At 44.3% G+C, this 20,202-nt stretch overlaps 1 protein-coding gene across 2 annotated transcripts in view; it reads left to right on the top strand.

Annotated features, from left to right (window-relative positions):
* Window positions 1-1,331: 1,331 nt before the first annotated feature.
* Window positions 1,332-20,202, top strand: part of CARMIL1 (capping protein regulator and myosin 1 linker 1) — a 295,265-nt gene continuing 276,394 nt past the window's right edge. The window contains exons 1-2 of one of the 2 annotated variants that reach the window (XM_075585565.1): window positions 1,332-1,851; window positions 4,321-4,418. In XM_075585565.1, the coding sequence (XP_075441680.1) occupies window positions 1,812-1,851; window positions 4,321-4,418 (138 nt within the window). In that variant the 5' untranslated portion in view covers window positions 1,332-1,811. The remainder of the gene's footprint in view (window positions 1,852-4,320; window positions 4,419-20,202) is intronic. The other variant, XM_075585566.1, reaches the window with a different exon arrangement.

The raw sequence follows: 20,202 nt of genomic DNA, 5'->3' as shown, positions 1-20,202 counted from the left end.
ACACCGGTAACACCACATGTTCTACTCACCCACACTATATATGAGATTGGGTGGGGTGGAATACCCGTTACATAAGTCATTGTCTATGTGATCATTGATTGTCCTGCGAGGAACCACTCCCCCTCTGGTGGGAGCCATCGCAGGTGGAGGCGCTGCATCATTGTAAGTAAGTTGTCCATAGTATAATTGCCCCAGGTTCCCCGTGGCGGAAGCTCAGCCCTCCTGTGAGCCAACAGGTTATGTACCACACCGAGTAACAATATATGTTTCCTGCACCCACACAGTACAATCTGCGATCGGGGGGGGGGGGGGGGGAAACCTGTTACATAAATATAAAATGATCTTCTCATAAATCTTCATGAAACACGTCTTAGAATCAATGATACACCAATCTATTTCTTATTGTGAATTTAAATGGATCCCTTTAATTCCATTACTAACAGATGGGCCCAGTTTCACATAAGCTTTCCAATGTGAGACGGTTTAGCTGGGTAAGCAAAGAACTTGTAGGTTTGTTGTGGTATTGTCAGCCCTCTAAATCAGCTTTTCCATCTGCTCTCTGCTTAACATTTAGAAACTGAGAGGAGGTGAGGAATAAACAAACACAAGCAAATGAGGAGACGAATTCTTCCTGCACCAGCAGATGGCTCCCAGTCCCTGCCCAGAAAACTTCTAACCTGGAGCAGTGATTTGCAGGGCTACATCTGGCGTTTTGGAGAAAACAATAGTAAAAAATAAAAATATGTAGCTACTAAAAGGTTTCTTTTCATTTTTGCCGGGTGATGTTTAGCAACCGTTTAGAGTAATGAGATTTGGTGATCTGCTTGTTTCTGAAAAGTAACCAGTTTCTAAAAAAATAGTTTGGGATTTTTGGGGTCAAACATGTAGCACTAAACACCGTAAAATATATGACACATTTTATTTATTTTTTTAGTATACTTCTTGTGGCTGTACCCTGAAATAATACCCACGCATATACTCCCACAGGCTGCAAAACACATGATGTCAAGAGGGAAAATGGTATCCTGGTTTGTCATTTTTGATTCCTGATGATTGCAACCCGAGTGCAACATGTACACAACTGACAATTGCTGTGAAGATATATGTAAATGTGGCGGCCTCCGTTCACATTAACCACACGTTACATTGCACGTGGATAGCTGAAGGTGATTTAGATTTGCTTTAAAGGGGGAGATGTGTGGAGCTGGCTGGGTTTCCCTGCGGTTCATTCTCGCGAGCTGTGTGTGTGTGTGTAGGTAAAGGACTGTCCCCTGCACCCTGGGGTGCCACTCCTTCTGCACTGCTGCTCAGTTCATATGCTCTGAAACACATCCACCTCAGCCCTGTAGGTGTACAGTGTCTGCCAGAGAGGGAGGGAGGAGGGCAGTGTTACAAAGAAACGGAGAGGGAAAGTATCTCTGGGAACTGTGGCCTGCCTAGGAAGGGAGAGAGGGGGAAAAAAAAGGAGGCAATAAAGGTTAAGGGAGACGTTGCTGCTATCAGCCTCCCCTCCTCCTATCTCTGTTTCACACCCCACCCCCTCTCCCTGTCTCTTTAAGCCTCTCCCCCCCCCCCCCCCCTACTCACTCAGTGCAAAGGGATTTCTCAAGCAGGATACATTTATTTCCTGTGTTGAAGGAGAGAGAGATCTGGGGCATGGAGGGGCTGTGGTGTGGGCATGTACAGTAGCAGCGGCATCAGATAGCTATTCCCCATCGGATTTGCACCAGCACCTTGTTATTGCGCGCGGATCTGTGTGCAGATTGCTGCTGCCTGGCACCGTTTAGCCTTCAAAGACAAGGGGGCTGAAAATGACAGAAGACAGCTCCGAGGTTCCCAAAGAATTAATAGGTAAGATGTTTGTAATTAAAAAATATATCTTGTCAGCCCACCCCCCCCCCCCCCCTCTTATGTTTAGTAGTAAGGAAATCTGCCCTTTCTGCCCTGGCTGGCTCTTGCCACTGACCCCTTTGCTGGTGAAGGTGACAGCACTGCATTTTGCCCTTCAGCAACAAAGGGGTTACTGGGGTGGGCGTGGCTCTGCATGGTGTGCTTGCAGCTAACCTTTCTGGCTGCTGGAGCTGGGTGAGATGTGCAGTATTGACTAGATTTTAGATCCATGGAGGAGAGGGCATGGAGTGTATTTGGGATCAATAAATGATTTCTATAGAAATATTTTCGTTGGAGGCAATGTGGGGATTGGGGATAATGAGAGCATTGTGCTGCACCACGAGATAAGGCTGCAGGTGTTTTTTTTTTTTAATTAGTTTTTTCCCCCCCAACTGTCTAAAAAGGCACACACATGAATATATGTATGTACTTCCATATTAGGTGATACCTTTTTTTTTTTTAATTTGGACAAACTATTGATATTAGAAGACAAGCTTGTTTTCTAATATCAATAAGTCCAAATAAAAAAGGTATCACCTAATACTGAAGTACTCATTTACTGTGCACTAGACTGGACTAACACAGCTATTTCTAATATGTATATTATTTTTAACAATAAAAATTACTGACAAAGTGGATATGTTGGTTGGAATATAGACAGACATCCCATCTGTGCTACTCTGATCCCGATGACGACTATAAAGGCCTCGTCCATAGTGATTGCGATGGTGTGCGCGGCGCGAATAAGAGACGGCTCCTCTATGAGGCCGCCAATAGTCCGCGTGCGATAAATCGCGGCAGCGTTTCCAGAAGACAAGATTTTTTTTTTTTTTTAGTTTAGTGCGGTGGGCGCGTCACATGGGTGGCTTAGCCATTGACCATTGATAGCGAACCAGCCTTGTGATGTCACAGCCATGCAACGCCCCCCGTCGTGAGCGATCTGAAGTCCACAGATCGCTCGGGTGACAGGCGCGTGCAACGCCTTGTGCGCGCCTGCACTATGGGCTTGGCTTGGGACCTGAAACGTTGACTGCTTGCATCCATCATATAAGACTAAAAACACTTGTGCTTCACCATGTCTCACTCCGCTTTACCTGCTCTATTCTCTGTCTAAAAACTGTTTAAACTGCACATATTGGATGATTATGTGCATAGACCTGTACAGTGAGCTTCCTCCATGTAATTATTTTCATAATTGATATTTTCTGTAGACATTATGCGCAGTGTTTTTATATGACTACATATTTTGTCAAACTAATGTTTTTCTTTGCTCGTACCTCAAAGCTGCAGCTTTACAAAAATGACACTTCCCCCTACAACACCTTTTTTGAGGTTTGCCTATAAAAAGCTACTTAAAAATAAATAAAGAGTAGGCAGGATTGTAGGAAAACATCCAAACTGTGGCGGTCGGACCTTCTGGGAGAGACCCTGAAAAGTAAAGTGAAGATTAGTGGGCTAGTGTTCCAGCCCTGCTACCAATAGAAAAAGAGTTAATGTATTGGTTAGTGGGCCAAAGGAACACGCAGCTTCATGACAAACCACTGCCAAGTTTATCAATCCCTAACCCAGATCCTGGGAAAATCAATTCCAAGATTCTTCCTTGGCAGATCTAGAGTTGTTGTGATGTTCCCCAAATAACCAGGTGTACTGAGATGGAAATAGTGTAAGTAATGCTGGCATTAATTAACTCTGAACCCCAGAAATAATATTCACTAACCCAGGCCTCATTGCTATTACTTATGTAAAAAATAAATAGCAAAGAAGGGTGGGTAACCATGTTGGTCCTTTCTTCCACGTAGTAACAAAGGAGGGAGCGGGAGAAGGTGCTATGATCCTACCATATCATACCATCTCCCTCTCTTGCGGCACCTACAAAAATGAGAGAAATTACTTGGCATTTTAATTGAATTGCGTTAAGAGTTGTTGTGTGTTTGGATCTTTAGCTGCTTTTTTATTCAAATATTAGCCACGGTTTCATTTTTACCTTTCTGTCCCCAGCCCTTATTACACAAAGACCAATGGTCCCTTTACAATCTGGATTTGTGTGGGATTTTAATGACTTCCTACTTGGCCAGTTACCAAGAGTAGGAAGGCTGCTGTATGAATAGAGTCCCTCAATCTTCTATTGCCAAAAGCAAATTATGTGTATAACATATATTACTACAAGCAGAGCATTAACCATTATTCTCCACTTCTACATACATTTTATTCTGGGTTGTTGGTTCCCCCCAAACACCTCCAAGTGCCACTTAGCTTATAAAAGTTTATTTCCATGGATTGTTTTACACAGTTCTGGGGCTGTTTATTGTCACCAGGGTGTGTGTGTGGGGAGATGAGAATTGTTTGTTAAACATATTAAAAGCGATAGTCCTAGTGATTTTATTTGTTTTGTTGGAAATGTGTATTTTAATTTAGACTCTCTATTTTCAGAAAGCATCAGGGATGTTATTGGGAGAAAAATTAAGATTGCAGTAAGGAAGAAGGTAAAACTTGAGGTCAAGGGAGATAAAGTAGAAAACAAAGTACTGGTAAGTAATGGCAATGAGTTACAAAATGCTAGTGAACATAATTGCTTTGTGATTCAGCGTTTTATTTTTGTAATTGTCCGGTAATACTTTATGTACGTGCTGCAGTGGCCAGGCACATGTAAGGAACTTGCTTTAATATGTAACGTTTATTAGTGTACTTTGATAAAAATGTCAATGTTTTTGTTCTATAAACTCACTTTCATTTTGATCAGGAGACCTCAATTAATGGTTTACCATAGTCCCAAGATAGTCAAAATATTTTGATGTCATTCTATTATGTTTTCCTGTGTTCAATCTTGATGCTTAATTGAAGCAATTCAAGTCTCTTGACTGTGACAACCAGGCAAATGTTAGAACTGATTTATTACTTATTTTAATGCCCACACAGGTTTGTAATCTTCTTAAGAGAAGGGCTCTCATTATTTCTATTTGCACATACCTGTATTTTTACAATGAAAGAGTATGTATTTGTACAAATCTACATGAAATCCCATTAGGTTAGTCTTCCGGCCTGGTTTAATTCAGTGTTGGGAATGTCTCACTCCTATATTATTATTTATTTATTTTTCTTTCCATGGGCATGCCTTAACAAATAAAAAAAATTCCAAACAGCATTATTCACTATGGAGTGTTAACTGTTATTGTGCTCTATTGCTTGTTCGATAGACTGGCTGACATCATTCAACATCTCCTGTGTCTGTTTAATTAATTACTATTTACAAGTGAAGGTATGTAAAGCTCCTCTGTAAAAAGGTGCATTATTGGAACAACCATCAGAACTTTTATTACATTTGAGTGACAAATTTAGAATGCGTTCTGCATATCTCCCCTCTTTTTTCTGTTCCAATATTGTGAAGCTTTTTCTCTGTTCTAGGAAAGAGTTCTGCTCCGTTTAAATGAATGATTCAAATCTTCTCCAGTAAAAGGAATATGGGCCCCTCCCTGTCTCTTCCTCTGTGTTTTGTCTGTATTTGTATACAGTACAGCCTTTATTGTACTCTTCCTCCAAAAAGGTGGTATAACTGGCTTTTAATGACCTATTTGCCTTTTTCTTTGGTGACTTCCTCTATTATTGATTCCAATGTTTTGTGAGGCACATTAATTAGATGTTTAAACTGTTGTGTTAGTTGGTTTGTGGCATTTAAAAGTAAAAAATAAAAATAGCTATCTTTGAGAAACTGTTAAGTTCTTTGAGGATTTTGTATTCAGTTCATTGAAGCGTTTTGTTTTTTTAGGTGTAACCCGTGTTCCCCCACCCTAAGGGAGATTTCCTGTGGTTACCTGGCGTTGGTGCTACCTGTCTGGCTCACAGGAAGCTCTGAGCTTCTGCCGGTGGCAGTGGGGATAAGGCTGCGGCCCCGCTGGCGCTGACCGCGCTAATGCTTGAGAGCGGTGACGTAACCAACTCTCTAAGCATGAGCGCCGGGTGTCCTGCCTATTTCGCAAGCGCGCGGGGGGGTGGCATTGCGGGCAAGTTGAGCGCGCTTGAAAGTTATTTTTTGTTTGTTTACGCAAGCACCGTGAGTGAGTGAGCGTGCGTGCGTGCCCATGCACCGCGTGAGCGGGGACTTGCACATATAGATTTATGTAAGTAAAAGCGGCAAGCACCGCGCGCTCAGCACCAGCGGGGACGCAGCCTCATCAGGACAGGCTTTAGGTGCTTGGGTGATTCTTCTCTCTGATGGTACAGCGCCTCCATTCCCACAGAGCCCATCATGGATAGTTGCAGTCCCCTGGGGAAACACTCTCTCCCTCCCTGAAGAACTGCAGTCTCAGGCAGAGTACAAAACCGTAACTGGGGTTTTCATTGCTTCACCATTTTGGAGGCACCCTCCCGACCCCCCCCCCCCCCAAGGGGGTGCAAGATTTTTCAAGGGGGGCGCAGCAGCCCTGTGCTTTTCCCCCAGGGCATTTCAATTAATGCCGGGATATCGCGTGAGGCCTCTGCAACTTCACTTACCTTGTCTTCGGCAACTCTGTGTCAAATAACGCTGCGGGATCACGTTACCCAGCGGCATCATTTGACGACGGAGACAAGGTAAGGGAGGGGGGGTGGTGTGAGCAGGGAGGGAAGCAGGCAGGGGGGCGCAGCAGGGAAAGATTGTGCACCCCTGCATTATAGCATACATCTTCCTCAGCAAGAGAGACTCCCTTCCACTGGACCCTACATAACCCAGCAGAAGATCACCTTGCAGCTTGCTGCTCTCTTTGTCCCTGGACTCAACCCCCAGGGCTTGAGGCCCCAAAGGTTTAGCCTTGTCTCCCACACTCCCTAGTGGAATGTGGGGTAGAAGATCGGGAGGGGGGGAAGGAAGGTGAACCAGAGCCCTGACTCCACACTTCCAACTCTCTCTCAGGACCTAACTAAATTTAGGTCTGCAGCTCTTTTTGTAGCCAGGGGAGGGTCGTAGGTCTGAGCCCTTGATAGGGCAGTACCCAGGCCGTAGGGCCGCCCCCTGTCACCTAAGGGAATTGTTTACAGCGGCAGCAAGGAGCATAGATTTAACCCCAACACTGCCTGTGCTAGTACCAGGGCTTGCGTGTTGGGTAGGGGCATTAGTAGCCCAGGGGATGCCTGGTTACACAGGTCTTTAAATGTATTTCTTCTTTTGTTGCTATAGAAACATATTACCAAATGGTATCATACGTGTCTTTTCATATAGTTGAGATTTCACATTTCTGACAATATGTGGAGAGAGAGCTCTGACTTGGTTATACTTGGAATGAAGGCGTCCAAGCAAATTGGAACACCTGACTGATCACCGTTGTGTGCTGTCATAGTTGACACATTTGCTGGGTTGTTAGCCCTAGTAAAAGTGATGATACAATTTGTAGAAATGCTTGAATGACAAACATAGCAACTTTACTGTAGTTCCATTATCATACAACTTCTCACAATTGGAGTGATCCAATGCTGCATATCTCTTTGTAGGTATTACCTATTTAAGTAATCAGCTTTATTAGAAGTGTTTAGGCAAATGCAGAAAACATACCCACCTTTTTGAGAAAATTAATCTATTGGTTTTGTTGTTTTTACTTATTTTTCCAGTGGAAAAAAAAAATGTAACCCTCCTTCAACGGCGTTTTTCATCGGTTAACTATGTACATGACTTTGCTCAGTCTCTCATACCTTCTCAAGGTGCTGGATCCGTGCAGCCTGTCCAACCCTACCCATATCCTAATACTCCAGGGGGGTACTTAGGTTTGTTTCTCTTTGTGTCGGCTAAATCGTCCCTCTTCTGTATAGTATCCGAAATGTCCTATTTACTAGTGAGACCCTTGCGGGCATTGACTGACCTATTTCCTAGGGATCAATACCCCGGTGCTGTACACGGACTGCCAGCTCTAGGCAGACGGGGTCTGAGTTGGCTATGGACCTTCCGATTGGGCTGATGTATCTATGCACTAAAGTTCCTATCTGGGGAACCCTTTTGGGGAATAAGCTTACTCGTTGCTACGGATGGTATCTGGGTAGGGCGCTTTCCCTAACTATAAAAACAACAAACGGAGACAGATGAAATCCTAGTACCCAACTACACAAGAAAAGATATTTACACTTATCAACGCTTCAGTATAAATAACAGACAAGTTTTTTCCTTTAAAACAAGCCATGTATAAATCCATTTACTGATGATCTATTTTACAATTTTGTGCGTCAGAATTTTTGTTTTAAAAAGTAGTACAACCTTTAATAAACTGCGAGTGATTGGCATGGAGGTTGTTTATATGATACATTGTCATGATGTTGAATACCCGATACAATTTTTAAAATAAAATAATGTGGATTTTATTATTTATCCACTCACAAACCTGGTGCTAGGATGGCGTTTCCTCTTCCAAAGCAGCCAATGCTTTGTGCAAGCAGAACACGCTGCATTCAGGTCTCCGCGCGCAGACTCCCAAGCAGGGCAAACAGTACATTAAGCAGAATAAAAGGCATGGCATTGCACAGTTCAATATGTCAACATGGCAGCCAAGGCTATATGGAAAAAGGCCCTGTTTGGCGCAAAATGTGCTAGGATAGGATAGGCTTTATTTTAGGTTGGGGGGGGGGGGGTGGGAGGGATGGCTGGGGCACTGCTAATGCGTTGTTTGTTAAACCTTTTTGTAACCAGACACATTTAAACAAGGGATTTTTAATTTTCCTAACGACTTGACTACTGTGCTGACTTTGTGGATGTTTTGTGCGTTGCTTCCTTTTTTCCCCCTCCTCTTTATTTATAACTAGTATTAGTACGTATACATTGAGTAATATTTATAAATGGCCAAACTGTGAAAATACTACATTTTGTTAACCTATAGAATACATTTTGGGTTGCTGCATAGTAATTTAACTCTGCGCAAACAATTTTTCACAAACTTATTAGGTCCTAGGCCAGATTCAACTGTTTTTTTTAATGGACACATACTATTATTATTATTTTATATTTAATGTACATCGGTGCGTCATGCGCATCCCATTTGTGTGCACCAATATTGTCGAGTATATATTTTTGGCGCACTGAGGAAATAACATTTGGTACATGGGTGTATGTACACAAACCATTTTAATTTGATTTTCATGTGTCAATTTTACACAAAGTGTACACTTTTTATTTTGCTGTGCTTAGTACATCGGCCCCATGTTGACTTTTTGGGGTCTTGTCAAGCTTCTTCAGAGACTGATTTTATGTTGCATTTATTTTTGCCTTCGCTCCTTATTGCTCAAAGACCAATCATTTTCATTTGCCCCTTACAACTCTATCCTGTCAGAACCACCTCAATCAGTAATTCCCTAGCAATTCTACATATCTGTATGAAGCTATGAACACATGCAGGGCCACCGACAGGGGGGGGAATGCCGGGAGAGGTGGCTGCAGGGGGCCTGATCGGCGCTGCAATTTGGGCCAGGCCTGGCTGCCGGTCCTCTCGGCTCTCCCTTAGCTGCAGGCCTGCAGGCCTCTTCCTCACTCTGTCCCACGCCGAGCTTCCAATGCTGGTGCACGACGGGCCTCTCTGACGCCAGCGTGCCGGAAGTAAGCTTGGCCCAGCTTCTGGCGCACGCCGGCAGGAGAAGGAGGCCTGGCACGTGCTGATGTCGGAACTTCGGCTTGGGACAGAGTGAGAGAGGAGCCTGCAGCTGAGGGAGAGCCGGGGCCCTGTTGCGAGAGGACTGGCAGCTGGGCCTGGCCAGAGGTCGTGCCTAACTTGCAGCGCCGGCCGGGCCCCCCGCAGCCACCATGCGAGTCCTGACCATTGACAATGTATATCTGTATTTTTTTATTTTTATTTTTTTTTTGTATTTGTATTGGGGGTTGTATTTTTAATATGTGGTTGGGGTGTATTTATAATCTGTATTGTGGTGTTTATTTTTATGTATTGGGGGGTGGGTTATATGTTTTTAGGGGTGGTGGTTTTTTTTTTGGATTGAGCGAGAGTGGGGTAATTGACGGAAGGTGGGGTGAGTGAGACGCAGTGGAAAGCAATACATGCGAGGCGGGAGAGGTGAGGGGGCTCGTGAGGAAGAGGGAGTAAGACGGAGGGGAGAGAAATGCATGGGAAGAAGGGGGGAAATAGAGGGGGCTCATGAGGTGTGAAATAGGTGGGGGCGTTGGGCTCGCAATACCGCCAAGGGGCGGACGGGGGGCAGACGTAACTCAAGTCCTGGGCCCCGGGAAATCGGTCTGCGGCCATGAACGCAAGTTCTGAACTTTGACCTCCCTTTTGGCAAAGCTTGGCCTGTTATTGGTCACTATTTCCATTTTGGGTCCAAAACGTGCTGCCTTTCGTTTTTTTAATTTTTTTTTATTGGATATACACCGGTCTGTATACGTGTAGGTTTATTTTAAAAAGCTTTATTGACAGAGTTTGCAGCAGCAATGTATACTATATGCAATCGCTTAACGTTCAACTAATATTCCATTTGAACATTAATATATATTTGTTTTGCCAATAATTTTTGTATGTTTACATTTTCAAATTCATATTTGACAGCCCCCTCAGTGCCAAAAAGGCCAGCATCTGGTTTGCATTACAGCCATATCTGGCTCCCAAGGTGTTACCAAACAGTTCTCTGGCATCACTTACTTTCTTCTCATATTGATTGGCTGCTCTCAAAGACCAGTGTTGTAATGGCAACTTCTCATGTAATGGCAAGCTCTCCTCCCATTCCCATTTTTACGAGCAGAAGGCGATGTTCGAGTATATTGCATTGAATCTTCACTCATGCTTTTTCTACTGTTAACCATCAAGTAGGTTCCTTTCTATGTTTGTTAATTTACTCAATTGCTGTTAACCAATGATTCCTTATATTTCTATTTCAGTTTTTGTTCTGCTAAACAACTTAATGGTCCCATGTAACTAGAAATGTTACATATGTATATGATCACGAAGGGATGGTAAAATCCCGGGCGCCTGTGCAGTGATGACTGGGCTGTCAATCACTGCTGCGACCACGAGAGCTCCCCAGCTACAAAACTGGATCAGCGGCGGTGATTGATAGTTCAAGTCACCACCGCTCAGAAAGGGGAGGGAGGAAAGGAGGAGGAATACGATCGGAGAGCAGGAGGCAGGCTGTGTGGGGGTGGAGCTAGTCGTGAGATGGGGGGGCAGAGCTGGTCAGAGCCCTTCTGTACTCTGCCTGTCCCTGCTCTCAATGCACACTGTGCTGGGGGGGTGAGAAGTGTTTAACTCATACATGTTGGTGTGATGGAAAAAAAATATGGTCTATGTATCAAGACAAAAGTGATGCAATTTGTGAGCACAGAAGTTGCTCCAGACGTGTCAAAGGAATAAATCCTATTGCTGCAAGCAAGATTCAAAGCGAGGGACATTTTTTTTCTCTTTGAAACGTCTGGTGCAGTTTTCTTCGCCCAATGACCACACCAATTTGCCTTGATACACAAGGGTCCACGTCTCACTATGTTCCTATGTTCAACCTTTTCTAGTTAGACATGTTATCTATGCAATCTTCATACGGTGTGGGGCTTTGTAGCTTCAGGCAACGCATACCTATCATTCCTCTGTGGACATACAGTAGGATGGCGATTGCCAGTGCGGGGTAGCACCGTTTGTGTGTTTTTGAGATTGGTTAGACGGTAAACATGAATACCAAGCACAGAACAATGTTACAGAAGGATCTCTGTAGTTCAGCAGGCTCCCGTATGGCGATGAGCGTCTCTTATTTATTCAATTTCTAGTTCGGTGATTTGGGTTTATTTTGTTCACTTGGTGTGAGCTTCCAGTGCTTCATTTACTCACCGGAACAGGCTCTTATCTATTCATACCTTTACATCTATTCATACCTTTACTTCTAGAAGTGCAGCCGTTCCATATACTGTACATGCTTTACCTGATGTTTATCCATCTTGTGTCAACACCACCTACTTGTTTGTTCTTTCATTCATTTGAGGCTTCTGGTCATGTGCGAATAAATAGGTGACCGTTTACACCAGTTTTAGCAATTGGATTATTAAATCCATATACAAGAGCAACTGCTGTATGTACAATGGCAGTGTTGTTTTAATTCGGGGGTTCCCAACGTTTTTACATTGTGAACCACCTGCTAGAAAATATTTGTTCCACGAACCCCAATCTTCTTACCTACTCAAGACTGTTGCTAACAAAACGGTTTGACCGATCCCAGGCAGTGTAGTGTCCTGAACTTGTGGGGGGGGAACACTCTTAATAATGCCCCAACTGCACCTCACGGCACGGGTGGTAATTCAGGGGCGGATTGGAACATGGCAGGGCCTGGTACTGTGTGTGTGTGTGTGTGTGTCCTCTTACCCTTCCTCCCATGAGCCAGTGTCATGTGCCGTTTCGTGCTTGGAGGCCTTTTTCTCTCTCTTTCTCTGTCTCTCTTTTCCCCCCCCCCACCCCCCTGTACCCAACTTCAGTTTAAATGTTTAACCACCACATATTTAAACTGTGATTACGGAAGTTGGGTACGGGGAAAGCATGGAGCCCGGGGCAGTGACACCGCTATTAAGCAGGCCCTGTAAAAGCTGTCTGTTGCTGCGAGAGCATTCAAATCCATGCCCCACAATGCCTTGCCAAATACATGGATGCAAAGCAATGTGGGAAACAACCTTGGAAGTTCCTGCTGTAACAGACGGCTATTTTACCCACCTCCAAGGTGCAGTGTGGGGCCTTACTAAGTGCGCAGCCCCCACACAAACTCAGGTACCCACTTTACTGCCTGGGTTCCCCATTGCACAGTTTTGCTGGCAAACCCCTTGGAGGCACCTCACAAAACCCCCTGTTAGGAATCGCTCCTCTAATTCAGGGGTGCGCAAACTTTCTCCCCTGCGCCCCCCCGCCTCCCTCCCTTCTTTACCTTGGCTCCGGTGTTCTGATGTCACGTCGTCATGTGATGTAACGTTGCCATGGCAACGCGGCGTCATGTGACCCCCGCGGCATCATTTGTCGACACGTTGCCAGAAGTCTGAGCCAAGATAAGGGACCTTGCAGAGGCCTTCACGCTCCCCCGACATTTAATTTAAATGTCTTCGGGAAGAGTGCAGGGCCTCTGTAGGCGTCGTGCGCCCTACAGTTTTGCACACCCCTGCTCGAATTTAAGGTATTGCAACCTGTGATGTCATGAAATAATATGGCTAGTAGAAAGCTTCATTACAAAAATATCTTAACATTGTTTTTTTCTTTTCTAGGTAGCAGTCAACTGTAACATTGATTCATAATGAATTTGTTTTACTGAAAAATTGTGGTTTAAAAAAATGTCCAAAGCAACGAAACATTTTTATTTTCCATATGTAATTACATTTCTGTGACAACAGGAATATAAATAGAATTGTCATGGCTATACTACTGCACGGTTGCTCAATATGTGAACTCATGAGTTTATGGCCTTCGGGCTAGGCCAGCTTGTGGCTTAAGCCCCTGAGTAAACAATGAATGCAAGCCTGAACAGATTGTAAATTCCATTAGGCGCACTAAAGCGAATTACAAGCATTGGAAAGAGGAAAAAAATATGCAGAGCTAACAATCAACTGCAACATGAAAAGCATGTATGTAGTACTGTAAATATCTGCAGAGGTCTAAACGTAGAAGAATATATTGAGGTGTTCTGGAACCTAAATATCGAGGCAAACATACTCCTTGTAAATGTAGATTTGTATGAAAGATCTGCCTAAAATGTGTTAGGCCGCGCTTATATTGCGCGCAATGGCGACGCGACGGATGACGTCGCCCACTGCCGTCGCCACCCGCAAAAGTTGTATTTCGCTTTGCAGCGACGTCGCAAGTGACCTGGCCATTGATTGGTTCAGAGGCTGTCACATGTGGCGACAGCCTCTGAAAAATTTAATTTTGACCGGCTTCCACATTTCGTGTCACTCCGTCGCGCTTACTATAAGCACATGCGACGGCAGCAATACATTTGTTTTTCCACAACGTCGCGTCGCCGGCACTGTAAGCGCAGCCTTAATTCAATATACCAGGGGTGCGCAAACTGGGGAGCGCATGTTTTTGCTGTAGGGGCGCAGGCGGTTGCAGCGGCCCGGCGCTCTTTCCCAAGGCATTTCAATTAAATGTCGGGGAATCGCGTGAGGCCTCTGCAACTTCACTTACTGCGATTCAGATGTGTGCTGTGACGTGTCGCCATGGCAACTCGGGACCATGTGATGTCACATGGCCCGTCGCCATGGCAACGCGGTGTAATTTGCCGCCACTGAGCGAGGTAAGTGGGGCGTGAGCACCAGGGGGACCAAGCAGGGGGGGGTGCAACTCCAACAGTTTGCACACCCCTGCAATATACCATGGCCATGTGTAATTAATCAGGACCTACAATTGTGTATTTATAATATATTAAAGCAGCAGAACTACTTCTTCATTTTTTTTTTCTTTGTATATGTAAAGCATGCGACAATGTATATTTCTACAGTCTTACCTAAGCTGAAATCAGTTGGTGTTCCTGTCATAAATCAGTCAAACACCTGATTGTGTGTCTGTGTGTCTATACTTAGTTAAATTATGGTGGGTAAAAAAAGTGACAAAGTGACAAAAACCCTCCACAGCAAAGCATTAAGTGCTGGGTCATAATGGTGAAAGGCGGGGTTGCAGACATGCCTAAGACATGCAAATGAGCATACAGTAATATTTCCATTTGATATATTTCCTCTGAATGTATATTTAGTTTACTGCTACTACTATTTGTTTAAATGGTGTTCTTGTTTATAATTTCAATTAATCTGATTTTTTAAGAAAAAACAACACATCTGCTAATTGATTATTTTTTTTAATCCTCCATGATCTGCCTTCTCTGTTTTGGCCGGGTGATATCTCGCAAAATGGCATAAATCAAATTTGGCTAATTTTAATCTCAATCTGCAGTGTGCAGATGTCACTACCTTTTACTTGGTTTTGATTTCTTGTTGCCAGCTTCAATAAGTGAGAGGATTGAGAGAGCATCTGAGCAATCCCATGACTTTGTTTTAATGTACCACAGGAAAGATGCTAGCTGTGCTCGCCACTAACAAAGCGGGACCCCGGTACTGAGGTGGGAATGGGTATAACCGCCACCCACAGCCACGGGGGCACGTCTGGAGAGTGGCTGGTCAGGCAACCGGGTCGGGATGGATAGGTTAGAGTACTCTTGATACTTGCCGAGGTCAGAGGTAGGAGCCGGTAGAATGTTCGGAGTCCGATAGCCGTGGTCAGGGATTGGAGCCAGTAGAAATGTAGACGTCCGTAAGCCATGGTCAGGATTGGAGAGATGCGGAAGGTTGGAGGAAAGCCGGAGTGGGTCAGCCAGAAGTGCGGAGTCCAAGGGTCAAGCAGGGTTGGTACACAGGAGATCAATCTGAAAGCAAGACGACTGTACACGGAGCAAGGCGAGGAACCAGGAAGTGGGAGAACCAGCGCTACCAGGAAATATGCTCAACCAAAGTGCAAGGGGCAAAGCTGAGGATATAGGGGAGAGCAGGACCAAAGAGAAAGAGGAGAGGAGTAGAGGTGCGGCCTCAGCGTAGGCAAGGATAGGTGGAGTGGTACAGGAGACAGGTGGGCGTGATGAGGGTAGTTGACGAGCAGCAGGGGAGCGGGGCACACGCACCACGTGTGCGCGCCGCTGATGCGTGCCGTAAGCGGGGGGTGGAGCCAGATTCTGTAATGTCAACAAAGCTCCTTTGTGAGCGCGCGCTGTAGAGACGGCGGGATTGCACGAGGCAGCAGGTAAGGAGGGAGTGTGCCGCGGGGGACGCGCTCCCCGATTCCTTACAGCTGATAATGGTTGATGACACATTTTATTTCAGCATGTATATTTTTAATTTGTAAAAAAGGAAAGCAAACAAAGTATTGTGCTGAATAAACCTACGAAGAAACATCCTATATATAATTTTTTTTTGTATTATTGAAATCCAATTAGATATTGTAAAATGTTCTATGCTCTAAGCCTTTATTGTTGGTTCTTTTAGTCTTGCATTAACCTACTGTACATTTAAAAAGTTGGTTATTAAGCACATTCTTAAATTTATCAATTGAATGTTCAATATGGTAAATGGGTGCATTACATGACTAAGTGCTTTCACGTAACAGCACTACAAAACATGAACTGGAACTGACCAGTAAAATGGTCATCCAGATCCTTGCCCTGGGCTGTAGCAGAGGAGTGTCCAAATACTGTATATAGAACATTTCATGTGATGCTTCATTTCCTCTTGCCCGTTATTCAAGCTACTGATTGATAAGTTCTTCCACGGTCGATCGCCGAAGATTCTGCTTCCCAGCGCAGCAATATGGCTGCCTATTTCAAAAGAGGAAGCTGGGTTAGTATTAGCTATAGCAACCCAAGGAAGTTTAATACAGGGGTGCGCAAAGTGAGGGCAAGCCACCCCCCTGTGGAGATTTTAGGGGGGGGGGGGCTGGGTCCCGAAATACAGGTTTAATTGCTGGCATTTCAGATCCTTATTGGGTAATCAAAATCCATGGAGCAATAGAAGGCTGCAATGCCATTGGGGGGGTGGGGGGGGGAGGATGCGCGGAAGGGAGGGAAGAGAGGGAAGAGAGGGATGGAAATGATGGGGTGGCCTCCTATTTGACAATATGGGCAACCATTGTTAAATTTATAGCAATAGCACAGGCAGCTAATAATATATAAGTGCAGTATAGTACAGTTCTGAAGGCGTTACTGCTTTAAAATGACTTTGCCATTGTCTGGAAAGATTTAAACCAAAACGGCACCAGCAACACTGCATTATCCAGTGGGGCAGAATTCATTATATAAAACTAAAAATCAAATAAATACATCATCCCTATTTAGTTTGTTTGATGGTAGTGACAGTATATAACTATGGTTTTTATCAGGGGAGCGCAATCTTTTTCCCCTGCGCCCCCCCCTGCCGGCTGTTCCCCCTCTCTCCTTGCCCATCATACCTTTATGTCGGCGTCATGACATCACGTTACCATGGCAACTTGCTGTCACATGACCTCACGACATCATTTGTCACTTTGTTGCCATGGCGACACGTCACCAGAAGCCGCCGGAGCCAAGGTAAGTGCAGTTTACAGAGGCGTTCGCCACTTCCCCGGCACTTAATTTAAGTTCCTCTGTAAACCTCGTGCCCCCCGCAGACCATCCCAATTTTACAAGCCCTCACGCATAATAATACAAGAAGATGACTTGTAATGACTTACTATTTTAAATATTTTCACATTTTCTTTGTCCCTCATCATTGCAGCCTTTATGTTGATGTTCTTTTGGAATTAGTCTTTTGCACTGTATCTAAAGTTAAACCGTTTATTAAGCACATTTGTAAATTATCAATTGAATGTTAAAATATGGTAATTGCTAACTATATAGGCAGTTTGTGCAGTTTAGACCCCTTGGTGACTAGGCGCTTTTAATATAAAGTTAATCCAATGGTTTGTTATGGAAATATTGCTATTCTGTCTTTATATGTATAAATTGGAATAATAATTTACTATTAAACGAACACATCAGTTATGCTTTATTAAATCTTCCAAAGCACGAGGTGCAGAATGGAAAGTATTTATTGCAAAAGCAATACAACAAACTGGGTTGAAGGGAGGGTGTGAATCAAGAAGTAAAAATATGGGAAGGCCCCTGCAGCTGAACATCGACCCTACAAGCTATGGAGATGATGAATTTTGAAATTCCCTTCAAAGAATTCGTGTCCTCTCAAGTCGGCCTCACTCTGTGGCCGGTAGAAATGTATGACCTCTTGTGAAGTGTTTGGTTATCCACACAGCATCGTTGTTTTTTTCTTGCAAAAGAAAAAAGAAACAATCCCTGATGTTTCAGGTCCAGAGGACGGTGTTTTTTTTTAATGAGGAAAATAAGAGACTAGAGTTGATGGGTGGGATTGTTGCTTTAAAGCTTTCTACCTTTTGTGATGTGTCAACTTGCCACATGCCAAGAACATGTTTTTCACAAAACATTGCTAACTATACCAAGAAATGGCCAGGTTGGCTAATAAGCGACATAGAACATCATCAATGTTTTTAATTTCCAGCCATTCTGACTCTGTTACTAAAAAGGTGCTACTAAGCCTTGCCACTTACGGCAAGTCCCATTATCCTAAATACATGAGTATTTCAGCGGGAGTAGTTTAGTTTGGGGCTCCAACCATGATCTGCTCTTTTAGGCATTTAAACTGCAATATATTTTGAGTGAAATTCCACACCTCTTATTGATTTTGGGAAACATGACTGTGCTCTATTTGTTAGTTATACTGTACAGTATGTCACTGTTTTCTCTTGAATGAGATTTCGGGTGTGTTAAGACTTGGCACCCTTTAGTAACTTTGGGGTATATATAGCGGAAGGTTTGTTTTGAGGGGGGAAAAAAAGTGAAGGCAATAACTGTATCACATGAAGAGGTTTATAAAATTTGGTACCAGAATAAACAGCTACACCTCAAATAAATAAATATACGTTTGAGCACTTTAATATGCAAAAAGAAAAGAGGAACGTGCAAGATGAAGTTGGCACATAACAAAAAAAAAAAAAGGGACAAAGTTTAAATCTCCTGTGGGTTATGATTTTACAATGCAACACATTTGATGCTCTTGCAAGAAATCACAATACCAAATCGTCTCTTCGCCGCGCCTCTTTCTTTTTTTTGTTTAAAGCAGCAAGCATTGCTGATAATTATTTACATGTTTTTCTGTTAATAATGGAAACAAGGGTCTCTAGGAGCAGATCTGCTGTAGTCTAACCTTTTTGGGTTATTATTCGAAACCCTCCATACTCTGAGATATCCAAGAATGCTTGTCTGTTGGACACCATGTAGCTGGCCGGGACAACCTCACGCCGGGGCTCAATAGAAAGCTGCAACATCATCAGGAGTCGGATTTCTATTAATGACCCTGGCAACTTGTTCTTGTTGTTATTTTACCAGCAATAAACTTGTGTTTATCGGAAGAAGCTGAGAGCAGAGGTTCAGCTCTGGTTCAGCTTCAGGTTATCCAGATTAACAAATGATAATTACACTGGGATTTCTGTCTCTGTGCACGTTTCCTCTAGCCATAGAGCATTGGAGCACAATTTTCTTTCCCCTGCACCCCCCCCCCCCCTGCTGGCTGTCCCCCCTCCTTGCTCCCCCCTCCTTACCTTGGCTCTGCGTCCTGGCGTCATGACGTCACGTTGCCATGGCAACGCGTCTCCAGAAGCCGCCTGAGCCAAGGTAAGTGAAGTTTACAAAGGCCTTCACTGCTTCCAGAGGCATTTAATTTAAATGCCTTCAGGAAGCGCGCAGGGCCTCTGTGCCCCCCGCAGAGAATCTCGCGCCCCCAGTTTGTGCATCTCTGCAATAGAGCACAAAGGGTGACTCCAAAATGCAGGTCTTTCTTGCAAAAAGCAAAGTCTTTGCAACACTTTCCTGTTTGGCAGAATAATATCAATGTTCCCAGCAGTTTGAGCTGTAAACTGTAACAATAGATCATGTTACCTAAGTCAGGCCTGGACACCTCGTAAAGTGAGAAGGGCCGAACTGCTCCAAGGAAAAAAAAAGTCGTCGTCGTCGTCACTCCCCATCTCTCATACCCCGATCACTCCCCCTCACCCACACAATACTCCCCCTCACCCACACAATACTCCCCCTGCACCTCCAATGACCCCCCCCCCCCCGCTACCTCGGTTTGCTGCGGAGGAGGCGGCAGAGCAGGCAGGACTTCACGCACGTGCTCTAGCAAGCAGCAGGCACGGAAGTGCCTCAATGCTAGAGCGTGCTGCTGCCCTGGCTCGTGGGGGAGGGGGAGAGCTGGCTCCTGGGGTAGGGGGAGAGCGGGCTCTTGGGTGAGCGGGCTCGCGGGGGAGGGAGACGGAGGGGTAAAGAGGACTTGGGAGGGAGGGGGAGAGCGGAAAGGGGCCGCACAGTGAGTGCAGGCCTGCCTTGGTGACACAATCAGGAGTTTGACAGGTTTATAAGAGGAGCACCAAACTATTCCAGCGTTGGTAAGAATGTAGAAGTAGGAGGGGGGGGGGAAATGTAGTTTTGACGCTTTCAATAAGCAGAGTTCGCTACATCACCTACTTGAATTGTATATATATATTTTTTTTTTAATCTAGGTCTAACCATGTGTGCAGCACTTTATAGGGATATTATGCAAGACCATAATACAGGGAAGACTAATACACAGAGGAATACCAGATAAGAAACACTTAATGTTATGCTACTGTATGTCAGAAGGTGCCTGAAAATGGTAAAACCCATGATTTAAGAAGATTCTATCGTCATGGCGGAGAACTGAATATCTACTGATTTTTGTGGCAATAGGTGTTAAACATTTGTTTAAGGAACTAGAGCAGAGTACAATCCTAGCTGCTT

Source organism: Ascaphus truei, chromosome 2 (genome assembly GCF_040206685.1).
Source record: "Ascaphus truei isolate aAscTru1 chromosome 2, aAscTru1.hap1, whole genome shotgun sequence".
Taxonomy (NCBI): Eukaryota; Metazoa; Chordata; class Amphibia; order Anura; family Ascaphidae; genus Ascaphus; species Ascaphus truei.
Note: the sequence above shows the minus strand (reverse complement) of the source record. Positions and strands in the feature narration are given on the sequence as shown.